General features: G+C 35.3%; 2 protein-coding genes across 2 annotated transcripts; one reads left to right on the top strand and one right to left on the bottom strand.

Moving 5' to 3' along the window:
* Nucleotides 1-2,640: 2,640 nt before the first annotated feature.
* On the top strand, nt 2,641-6,704 carry LOC120008931 (pectin acetylesterase 12-like). The gene is made up of 12 exons (XM_038859317.1): nt 2,641-3,245; nt 3,649-3,731; nt 3,946-4,075; nt 4,207-4,280; nt 4,369-4,455; nt 4,540-4,664; nt 4,776-4,836; nt 4,922-4,975; nt 5,104-5,181; nt 5,309-5,414; nt 5,519-5,664; nt 6,295-6,704. Exons 1-12 carry the CDS (start codon nt 3,056-3,058, stop codon nt 6,400-6,402), a joined length of 1,242 nt encoding a protein of 413 aa, XP_038715245.1. The 5' UTR covers nt 2,641-3,055; the 3' UTR covers nt 6,403-6,704.
* Nucleotides 6,705-8,377: 1,673 nt separating this feature from the next.
* Nucleotides 8,378-10,236, bottom strand: LOC120009732 (transcription factor MYB61-like). Its single transcript, XM_038860426.1, has 3 exons — nt 9,943-10,236; nt 9,681-9,810; nt 8,378-9,572 (listed from the first exon to the last, which is right to left on the bottom strand). Exons 1-3 carry the CDS (start codon nt 10,073-10,075, stop codon nt 8,624-8,626), a joined length of 1,212 nt encoding a protein of 403 aa, XP_038716354.1. The 5' UTR covers nt 10,076-10,236; the 3' UTR covers nt 8,378-8,623.
* Between the last annotated feature and the right edge of the window lie 2,410 nt (nt 10,237-12,646).

The following is a 12,646-nucleotide window of genomic DNA, read 5'->3' as shown; positions in this document are numbered from 1 at the left end:
TGTCAAAATAAACTGAAAAAACCAAACCGGTCGATCGCACCATCGTTTGGGCAGTTCTAAGAATTTCTTTGATATAAAATCGATTGACCGGTTCTCAAGCATTATAAAAACCGAAATATTGGTCGGTCACACTATTGAGTAAGATAACCAAACCGAACATGACCGAACTAATTAAATGTATATTATAACTATTATTCTGCTATTATATTATAACTTTCGTCACTTTTTGTCGCTTCAAGAGTGTGTTTGGATTGAGAGATTTGGAGTGAAGGGAAATTGAGTTTCCTTTCAATTCCCTTATTTAGATAGTTAAGAAAAAAAATTAAGGGGAGAGATTTGGAAGGAATTTGAGGGAATATTTCACTAAAGTTTTGTTAAAATTCTTCATACCCAAAATGGAGTCATTTGGAGGGAATGGATGACTTGTTAAGTTATTTATATGTTAAAAATCTATTGTTACATAACACTCTAACATAAATAAATAAGGATAAATTAGTAAATGAAACTAATTTTCTTTCCTTTTTTTTTATCTATCCAAACAATAGAGAGGAAAAATTATTATTCCCTCCCTTCTCTTCTCTCCCCTTCCCTTCCCTCCAAATCCCTCAATCCAAACACACTCTAGTTTTGAAAATAATTTTTAGTTTTTAAAAATTAAAGTGGATGTGAAAATTCATTTGGGTGTTGATTTTTAGGAATTGTTTTGTAAAATTAAAAATCATTTTTGGTTTTCAAAAACCAAAAAACAAAAACTAGAATTTGATGTTTTGTAAAATTCTTCCCTCTTTCCTCTTTCTCAGTGCATAATCATCTACCAAATGAATTTTGTTTTCAGTTTTATTTCTTAAATTTGTTTTTAAAATCTAAACTTAAAATCAGTCTTTGGAAAAAAAAAAAATTCCAAACACACCCTAATTCTACTAGTAGTTGGATTTGTTGTGTTCTACACTTCTACTGTTCTCAGACTCTCTTTTTTTCAGTGACATCACAATTCACAAGGGTTGGTTTGAGTGCTTAGGGCCATGGGGAGGGGGCTTTTCATGAGCTGACATGCAAACATGTTAACTTGTCAAGTGTTAGTATATTTGTAAAAGACGATACTGTTCTACTCTATTAGTATATTTGTTTTGTTTGGAATTTTTTAGGGATTGGACAGCAATAGTTTGGATTTAAGAGTGCAACAGACATGTTAAGTAAGTTCGATACATAAATGATAAATTAAAGAAAAAATCGAAAAATCGACCATAATCGAATGATCGGTCATCAAAAACCAAAAAAAACCAAAATTGTAGTCCGGGTGAAAATGTTGTCAAAAACCGACCAAAGGCACCCCTAACATATGCTACCACACTGATACACAAACTTCCAAGTATGGAAGTTACTTAAAAGCGATGGAGGCGGCTGAGAAACACGGTTCAATCGGGAAAGGGACCCAAAACCTTTTGTTATAAATATATTAACCAGTTTGGTACACATTTTTGTAAGGCATTTATACTACTTTTGAGAGTATAGATGCTGGTTTTAACCAAACAACAATTTAATAGCACATAGTTCGAGAGACTTTTATCCAGCATTTTCATCCAACTTTGACATGCTACTCTTGAGGAGCTTTTCTAGAGTATTTCGAAATTGTTCTCATTATTGTCCCCGATAATTTAATGTTATTCCAAGATTACCCTTCATTTATGTCCATAACTTATTTGTTCAATTTATGAATGACTAGTGTTATTAAAATCCTTGTCCTTAAATAAATGAAATAATAAATTAATTAAATTCAAATAAATCGATATTCTATTAAGTAATTTATAATTTATTATTATCTTTAATTAATTTAAAAGTCATTATATTTTTTTTAATAATTAAATTATTTGTTTGGATACAACGTATACAACAAATATGCATAATACCCTGTACGTAATTTATCTCAAAATGTTACACAACACAAATGTTAATAGCAAAGTACAACCAAACACCTACTCAATGTTCAGTTAACATTTCTACTACTAAAATTGTCCAACATTTCTGCCACCTCTATTCCTGCTGGCATATCTGTTACTTTACAAATGCCCTATCAAACTAGCTCCGAGTAGGGAAGCCAAGGACCACAGTACCACCAATCCAATATATAGGCTTAAGCTAACCCTTGTCCTAGTTTTCTTCTTGTCCAATCCTTAATTATATAATATACATATATAGAATGGAAGGAGCTAATGGATTAAATTATTGCAAAATTCTGTAACGTTCTTCGTACAAAGATCAAACTCATGAAAGATGCACAAAAATATATATGTAATATATATGATCAGTAAGCTCACGTGAAAAACGGAAACCAATATCAATTATCGAGGTTCATGCTAGCTCTTTAATCAATACCCAAAACTGCTCAGATCTTCATATGTTCTATCTAAGCATAAAGCAAAACAAAAACAGACAAAAATAAATGTCAAATTAGATCTGGAAATAAGGGTGGTTTGCTCGTTTGGATACACAACCACAAAAGCGGTCTCAAAATTGGATCAACCAAATTCATCTCAAATCTCAATCGTACTATCAATTGAGGACAGCTGGAAGCCTCATATGTGTAGGCCTAAACAAATTCAAATCAGCCATCTTCTCCAACTTTCCTGTTCGGACGGTGATGATATGTCTGTGAGAGGGAATTCAAGCTAAGCGCCGTCACATTATTTCTTGTACCCCAAAAATCTCTCTTTAGATTCCAAACGTGCTTGCTGTAATAAAAACCTTTAAAATCCCGGCAAACACTCTTCTTAATTTGCCCACACCACTACTACTACTCTTTCCCTCTCTCTCTCTCTCTCTCTCTCTCTCTCTCTTCCTTCCTTCTTCCCATCCGCAGCATACCAGATTCTCAATGCGATTTGTTCCTTGCTTATTCAGGCCAATATTTTCTTTCTACCCATAAAAAATCTTTTACTTGTTTTAGTTTGGAGGCCTTTCTTTGTCGCTTAATTACCCATTTCACTGGCTTAGGCAAAGTTCCTATCTTCCGATTTGTTTCATTTTTGGCATCTCGGTGTCAGCAACTTTGCGAGCCATGATGAGGCATTTGTGGCTTTTGGCAACATTAGGACTTGTTCTCGTGAAGTGGGTACATGGGTTTGTGGGAATTAATGAGACAGAGCTGTCTTACATTGAGACTTATAGCTACCAAGGATTCAAAGCTGTTAGGAATCCGTTGATGGTAGGTCTCACCCTCATTCCAAGTGCTGGCGCTAAAGGAGCAGGTACATTCTTCTATTTACTGGATTTCATGTATCAATACCATTTACATGCGTCTCGCTGCTAATGAAATTGATAATGGTGATTGGTAGCTTAATCTAGATGCGCTTTTCCACCCAATTATTAAATCTCTGTATTGTATCACTTTGTTACAGTCCAATCATTTTGTTCAAGGTTGATGAATTTGTTGGAATGAGACATGTAGTTGTAATCTAACAATGGTTGTCATGTTTGCTGGCTTCTTTATTGGTCCAAATTTAGCTGATACTGTAGACTTGTGTTGATACTATCACGTTTTAATTATCCTAATGGAGATTTTCAACATTCTCAAAATTGAAATAATACCCACCTTTTGGGGATTTGTCTCATATCTTGGCCAAGTCAATCTCCATACTTTCAATGCTGCAGTTTGCTTAGATGGAACATTGCCTGGATACCATTTGCATCGTGGATATGGTTCAGGAGCAAATAGTTGGCTCATTCAGTTGGAGGTATATGATTCGGTTCTGCTTAATGGGCCTTTTATGTCTTTTTAGATATTAGTTAATGTATCTTCTTGGTGGGGGTATTGTTATGCTTTGCATGGGTATTATGCTTTATCTAGGAAGTGGGTCTCGGATTCAATTTTGAGATTTAAGTGGGGAGGATGATGATGAAAGGACATATTAGGTGGTCTATAATTATATCGTCAAACTTCTTTTGTAGGGAGGAGGATGGTGTAATAACATTAGAACTTGTGTCTACCGTAAAAAGACCCGACGCGGATCATCGACATACATGGAAAAGCAGATTCCATTCACAGGAATACTGAGCGAGAAGGCTGAAGAAAATCCTGGTCACCTCTCAAACTGAATATGGAATCTTGTGGAAGCTATTGAATTCTACTATTAGTTGTGACATTTTCAGGCTGTGGTTGACTGGTTGTCATAACAAAGGCTTTAATATTGTTTGACATGGGTTTTGCAGATTTTTTCAACTGGAATAGAGTAAAGCTTCGTTATTGTGATGGTGCCTCTTTCACTGGGGATGGTGAAGATAAGGTAGGGATTAATGTGTTTTATTCATCAACCCTTAATGCCATGTGTTTTATTCATACCCAATAATCTAAATGGATGGCTCTGATTTTAGGCTGCGCAACTCCAATTTAGAGGACAACGCATATGGCTAGCTGCAATGGAAGATTTAATGGCAAAAGGGATGCGCTTTGCCAACCAGGTTTACTTTTGTCGCACATTCAATCTATTTTCTTTTCCTCTTCATCTTGACCAATCCTGCTAAAACAATGTCTGTTTGCATCAGGCCCTTCTCTCTGGGTGCTCCGCTGGGGGTCTAGCATCAATTTTACATTGCGATGAGTTCAGGGGCTTGTTGCCAAGAAGAACTAAAGTGAAGTGCCTGAGTGATGCTGGTTTATTCCTTGATGCGTAAGCACTCATGATCTTTGATAATTCTATGGTTTACGTTGCTCGCTAAGATATATACTTGCTCCTGTCTTAGCAGTTAAAATATGTTGCTTTTCCTGTTCAAAATTATAGGATTGATGTCTCTGGTGGCCGCACCCTTAGGAATATGTACAGTGGTGTGGTTCACTTGCAGGTAATTATTGAGATCATAATCCCTTAACCTTTCTGTCTAAATGTCAATAAAATAATATGCTTATGTAAATTGGTATATTTTTCAGAGGGTTCAAAACAATCTGCCACGTTTATGTACTAATCACCTTGATCCTACTTCGGTAATCCTTATATTCAATCTGATTTGAATTGGTAAAAGTCAATTGTTCTTAAACTTGTTGCTTAATCTTTCCCTCTACTTATTGGGTACAATTTTTTTTTCTTCTTTTTTTTTTTTGGTTTTGTCCAGTGCTTCTTTCCTCAGAACTTAATTGGCAACGTTCAAACCCCATTATTTATTCTCAATGCAGCCTATGATTCATGGCAGGTAACTTTGCATTCTGATAGACTATTTGTAACATAAAAATGTGCTAAGTTATGACCTTGGTGATGGATATGCTCTTACTTGGAAAGTTAAAATAGATAGACTGAGATACTTTTGCCACTTGAGTCAGATACAATCCAGTATAGCTCCCCCATCGGCAGATCCACATGGATTTTGGCATGATTGCAGATTGAATCATGCTAAATGTACTTCATCACAAATCCAATACCTGCAAGGTAATTTATAAATCAGAAATCAATTAGCTACTTCGTTTGGGATATAACAAACAAAAACACTAAATTTAGTATGGTCATGATGAAAAGCCTTTATTGTGTGACAGGGTTCAGGAATCAAATGTTGAATGCAATAAAAGGCTTCTCAATGTCTAGGCAGAATGGGTTATTTATAAACTCGTGTTTCGCTCATTGCCAAACAGAGAGGCAGGATACGTGGTTTGCTGATGATTCTCCTGTTATTGGTAACAAGGTATACCTGATCAAATTAGCCTATTTAAGACCCATCTTGCATTAAAGGAAAGCCTTTCATCTCTCTTTCAAGTCTCAAATACAAATCTTTTCATGTGTTTGCGGTACATGCTTGCATTTTGTCTTTGTACTTTCTGTCACTTCTTGTTTGAAAAAAAGAACAAACAAAATGCAAAGCTTAGAGACAAAATACTGAACATAAAAGTTTCCACCATATTTTCTTGATCATCAAAGTTTTTGTTCCAAACATTTGGAGGTTGAATAAATGAGACATAATTTTGAATCAACTATGTAGTTTTCTTTTTATACTCTCCAATAATAGAACCCATATTTACTCTCCAGTCTCCACTAATATAACCCATATATTTTCTTATTACTTACATCTATCACTTTCTCTCTCGCCCTTTTCTTATTTTAACTATTTTCTATGTAAATTTTCTGTTATAGCTTATACCCTTAGACTTCATAACAAGTTACACTTGGTTATGGCTAAATATTCAAGCTGCAAGGCCTTTTATCTTTTTTGCATCTTTGAACTGTTGCCACTACTTTATTCTTCTGCTTTAGTCTTGGAAAAGTTTTTGAAATAATGGCTTCGAAATGTCTAATTTTCCTGCTGTCCAATGTGCAGGCTGTTGCAATAGCTGTTGGAGACTGGTATTTTGACCGAGCCGGTGTTAAGGCAGTTGATTGTGCTTACCCATGCGATAAAAGTTGTCACAATCTGGTTTTCAAATGAGCTAGTTTCTACCTACTCGCTCATTTTTCGTTGTCATCGTACATTAGTGAATTACGTATTCTCATCCATTATTGGAAAGAATACTCTGCTATTCAATGAAAATTGATAGAAGACAATAAAAGTGAAGGCTGCTGAGATGCAAATGGGATCTGCAAGCCTTTTGCATTCCTATACCGCACGAAATTGTTGTCATTCTTATAAATGCAGGTTTTTTCTCCCATCATGCATGCTCTTTGTTTTGATTGTCAAACATTCTCATTATACCAACCTCAATCTCAGGAAATCTCATTCTGTGTTGTTCAGAATGAAATTAACTTGCATGTTCGTCACCTTTTTAATAATTTCATATTAATTATTTATATTATAATAAGTTTTAAGTGTTTGTCTCGATAGTCATTTGGTTGATATTTAGCTACCTGATTGGAGAAGAAGTATTATTGTTGAAAGATTTGGGAATCGTTTTGAAGCTATTGGAGAGACCATGGCAAGGATTCCTCATTATTAACCTATTCTGTGCTGACAAAAAAGAGAAACTTATTCTGTGAAGCTGTCCCCTTCATTTGTTCAATTTGAAAGAATAAAATAACAGACTGCAAATTAGAAAAAATAAACAGTGGTATTCCACTAATATGTCCAGGCATTTTGCAAGTTGTAGATAAATTAAAGGTCCAATTAAACATCAAGTTTTCTAAGAAGTTCTTTAACTATATATATTTTTTTGTGTGTGTGTGTTTTGGCCTGAAACTTTGCTTCTTCAAATTTTTTTTTTTAACTCATAGGATATGACATTTCATAAATGTCTAACAGGTCAAAGAAGACTTGATAACGCCGTTTAATTTGTTGTCCTCATCATCGTTGTCATCATTGTTCTCATATATTCATATTTTATTTCAAAACCTAGCAGCAAGGTTTTTTTATACTTGAAGAAAGGCAAAGATTCCTCAGAAAAATTAATTTTTTTTTTTTTAAAAAAACCCCGACTTGGCGACTTTAATAGTAAACAAATGGTTCTTTCTTCCATGATCATTGTAGGTTCCAAACCCAATAATTTGGTTCACATGTGTGTCAGTTGAATGCTTATATATTTCTGCATATACTGGAACAGGTTGCTTGCAGAGGAAGAAGAGAGGTGGGAATATTTATATTTATTTAAAGCAGAGGCTTAATATTCTCGTGTATATGCGTGTACACATGGACAGACATGGAATTTCTTGTCTCCTTCCTCATGATCAGACATCAGTGATTGAATATGAGTACCAACCCACACCCACTATTCATTTTCAATGCAAAATTTTCAACTTTTGGCATGCTGAAATCTGAATTAATTATTTTAAGATTAAGCTTTTAGGACTATTCAATCTACTGAATTATCTTGCAAGAGTAAAACCCAGAATCACCGTATCATCCCTATCACAATTAATGACAGACAGCTTACAAGTAAAAGTAACAGTATGTAGGAGTTCCATTAAACAGAATTGGTAATCATATCACTTACTGTGTTGCTTAAGTAGAGCTGTAAATATGTTTGACGTCATCTCAAGGTCTCAAGGTCTTTTTTCTTTTCTTTTTTTCTTGGTGGGGTTGTGAGGTAATGCAAATCATGATAAGTATGATTTCTTGTTGTTGACATTGGAGAGGAAGATGACGACATATACAAGAGCAGTACTGTCAAAAAAGTGAAAACCATCTCCATCTGCAGGAGACAGCGATAGACGCCCATTTAAGAAAAAAAAAATGGTCCCTCTGTGATTGTTTTTTTATTTACGAAAGAGTACACATGTAATTTTCATGAGTGGTACTAAAGTGATATATATATATATATATATATATATATCTACTATATCTGTTTGGATATAATAATGAGTCACAATCTGGAAAGAAATTCGCAATTTAAGGAATACAAGGCAAAAAGACCATTTGAATCCTCCCTTAATTTACTCAACTCTGCTAGTCTGTTGCGTTTCTTGAAAAAATGATCCATATTAGTGTATATAATCTCACTTCAACCACAAATATATTTATTTGATAAATGCTGAAAGAAGAAGTTTTGTATCAGATACATTTACAAAACCAAAAGAGAAATATCCTCTTATCACACAGACAAACACACACCCCTTTCTCCAGAATACATAATAATGTTTCTCCAAGCAATTACCTCGATTCCTATATATATATATATATATATATATGTACTCTTTTTCACCTGAATTTGATTCAACTTCTAAGTGGTTTGTCCAAAGGCCACAGCAAGTCTCTGGAGATCCTTAGTATAGACATTGGAAGCCTGTGAATTATCTTGTTGATGCTGGTTCTGATGCCAAGCTGTGCTGCCTGATACATCTCCTATCAAGTTTGTATCTGGTTTGATCTCATTACTGTACATGGGCTGTGATGTTTGATTCTGTACAGTGCCAGTGCCTCCAAGAAGAAATGGTGTACTCAGATATTCAGACCATTTTATGTCTTCTCCTTCTTCACCTGATTTTCCACAATCTGACAGCCCCCAAGAGAAAGCATTGTTGTCAAAGCTATAACTTGTGCTTCGGCTTCCACCGTCATTGCTGAAGCTGCTTCCTTCCCAGTTCTGGACTCCATTGATATCAGAGGATCGTAAAGAAGGATTATCAGAGGGAAGACTAACCGATGGTTTAACTCGTATTGGGGTTTGGAAGATTGAGTTTGACATTGATGATAAAATGGAGGAGTTGCTAAGATTGAATTGAGAAATCATCTCAGAGGAACTAGAGCCCGGGTTAAAGCAAAGAGCAGTATTTGGATTCACAGAGATCCCAATATTAGTACCGTGATTCAACTTCTGGAAAGGGAAACTCCCCACCAGACCAGGAGGCCGGCAACTGGTATTGCTAGAGTTTTCCAGGATGAAATCCTGAGTGCTTGAGTTGTTCTTGTTGTTGGCGATCCTAGAGCCAGAAGAAGCTGAAGGTGATTTTGAATTCGCTGCCTCGATGAGGTTGAATTCACCGGACACAGTAGAAGCCTTGTCATTGTCTGTGACCTGCTTCTCGTTATCAATTTCCAGCTCAGAGAGTAGCTTGTGAGTGTTGGGGTCAATGCCTCTTTGCCTTAGCTTCTTCTTGATGCAGGAATTCCACAAGTTCTTAATCTCATTATCGGTTCTTCCAGGTAACTGGGCTGCAATTTGAGACCATCTGATAGAAGAAAACCACAATTCCAGAAATGATTATGCCATTATATGTATATGCTGCAAGAAAGAAAGAAATGAACAGTCTTTGTTGGAAGAAAGAATCAGATATAACCTGTTGCCAAGCACTGCATGGAGTTCAATAATCAAGTTCTCTTCCTGCTGTGAAAATGCTCCTCTCTTCAAATCAGGCCTCAAGTAGTTGATCCACCTTAACCTGCAACTCTTCCCACACCTTTGTAGGCCTGCCAATGAATGCATCACATAATCAATTCAACCATTAAAGAGAATCCACTCTTGCTTTGTGCATTACAGTGTGACACCAGAAGGACGCACGCCTATTATGCAAAAAAAAAAAAGAAAAGAAAAAGGATTACCTGCAAGTTTGGGGACAGAGCTCCAACAGCCATGTCCATTTTTGGTTATATAATTCAAAAGTTTCCCATCTTCCTCTGGAGACCACAGGCCTTTCCTTAGCTTCTGCTTGTAACAGCAAGAGTGTCTCCCCATGTGGAGCGCAACCAATGCTGCCACTGCTCCTACTTTATATAAAAAAAAAAAAAGTGTCTGCAACAGGAGAATGAAATAGGCTTTCAATATGGAATTCTAGGACGAGTTCATCAAGATGGGAATCAAAACTAATAGGTGGCTGACTCTAACAGAAAATCACATTCAATAGGCTGATTGTACATTGTGGGTTGTGGGCTCATATTTATATATACTTGGACCATTTTTTATGACCAGTGCTTCACAGGATGCTCCATGTCAGCATCTGGGTCCACAGAACAAGTGGGCTCCACCTGCAATGGACGGTTCAGATGCAACTGCTCTCATCCAGTAGATGAAAAGGAGGGGATAGAGAACCAATAATTTGTCTAGCACATGTCTCATTAGAGTTTGAGAATTAAAAGACTTTGGCTGCAATGGTGGGGCTACTGACAGATATTTTTTAAGCAGTAATCATCTTGTAAAATGTTTGTGTTCAGAAGCCTAAATAAATTTAGGGTGATGACAAATGAAACAATCAATACTACGTTTGGACTTTTTTACAATGGGGATGTTTAGATGAACTCTGTAAGCAATTCCATATTTCAACCAAAGTCTAACCCAGGATTCCTATCACAAATCAGAAAGAAAAATTGGCCAACAGGGAATACCCCTAATTTGGTTAACATACCAAAATATAGTATACTGCATTAAATTGTTGGATAACAGAAGAAGCTATATAACATCATCTTATAGTTTCGTTTTCATTGCAGATTTGTTCTATAACTTCAGAGTTGGGTTCCTTTCACATAATATTTCCCCTTTCTTTTTCGCCTTTTCAGGTAATTCTCCAAAATCAATATCAGTTTGGCAAGCTTTCATAATTGGATGAAAGAACAAAATTTTTGTGATCCGTCTTTGCCCAAATAAGGTTTTATTCCCTATCTTTTAGAATACTACTCACACTCTACCAACAACCTCCAAGATCATTTTTTTTTCTTCCAACTTGTAATTACTCATCATATCTTGAAATTGGATTTTGTTTTTTAATATAAATTTTTTGAGTTCATGAAAGTGCCATGATTGTGTGATATGCCAAAACCAAAGTAATAAAAAATAATAATAAAAGTAAACTGGTATACTCCAAATATATAAATAGGACAACCGCAATAATGCAGCTGTCCTGTATTGAGTTGAGCATGCATGCATTGCTGATGCTCGAATGCAGACAAATATGGGTGAATAATTATGAGTTACTGATATATAGCTAAACAGGGAAACATTTACTGCAAGTGCACTCAATTTGGCTCTCTTTGGAGTATGGATTCCATTACCCTCTTTCTTCATTTGATTCCATTGATAATAACATTTGGCAAGATGTATAAATATATGTGATATAAACATGAATGAAGGTATACACAATATTATGAAGGCCATTTGGATGTCATAAAACAGGGAATGAATGATCAAAATTATAGAAATCAAGAAGCTGGCTATTTTATTTATTTTTATATCTTGGGTTGCAAGTAGCACATAGAGATCTATACATATCAATGCCTCAGTATTTTCTCATAATACAGATTTGGTATGATATTTATTTATTTTTTCCGTTAAACATGCTCCATTACTGTAATTTATTAATGAAGCACCTTCCACTCCAAAATAATAATAAAAATCATTAGAGAGTAATCATAAGCTTGTATATCTGTGATTTCATGTCTCTTAGTTCTTAAGATTATGACGCTTCTCTGAGCTTTAATTTCTTAATTCAGACTCCCAAAGGGATATTATGTATAAAACAAGACCCCATGTAAAGATACCATGTAATCTCCAAATCTCATTATGCGCTTGTACCCTTATCTTGTAGTGAGAAGATGAGCTGTTATGTGAAGTCAACCATGGTTTGTATATGCTTCAGTATTTTTCAATTATATGTTTTGCTTTGCTGTCTTTTTTATTTTATCTTTCAATTGGTCTGCTAGTTGTGTAAACATTCTTTAGGAAAGAAATTGCTTGATCATTACTTACCATACAGCTTTACATTTAATTTATTCTTTTTAAGAACATCAATTCTGTTGCTTGCAACTGGGGGAATAAATCTGTGTCACCAAATGATTGGGGAAGTGTGAATAAGTCATTATTTAAAAGTCTTAACTTGATTGATGGGGGGCAAAGGGTACTGTTTCATCACCTTCAGTTTGTATTTTCTCAGCAACAGGGGAAAAAAAAAAGAGTAAAGTGATGGACATGGTCTAAGCTTGGAGGGATTATTTAAATCCAAGCTTTGGTCATGGACAAGAAAAGATACAAATAAGTTTTAAACATTGTGGATAGTTACAGCCGAGCGGACACCAGAATCAGCTGTAATATTTGGTGCGATTTTCTCTCCAATGATGGGCAATGAGATTCCTTTGGAGATTTTGACATGAAGCAATGAAGCGTTTAACATGTTTATATATCTGACCAAAACCCCCACCAAGAACACTAGATTTACAGAATGCTGATAGCAAGGCATTTCCAGCAGCAATGACTAGTGTTTGCTTAATTTAAGGCTTTTAGGATATGCAGGATGGATGCAGCATGCTAGTTAACAAA

Source organism: Tripterygium wilfordii, chromosome 11 (assembly GCF_013401445.1).
Source record: "Tripterygium wilfordii isolate XIE 37 chromosome 11, ASM1340144v1, whole genome shotgun sequence".
Lineage (NCBI taxonomy): Eukaryota > Viridiplantae > Streptophyta > Magnoliopsida > Celastrales > Celastraceae > Tripterygium > Tripterygium wilfordii.
The sequence above is the reverse complement of the archived record's forward strand: the minus strand, read 5'-3'. Positions and strand labels throughout refer to the sequence as shown.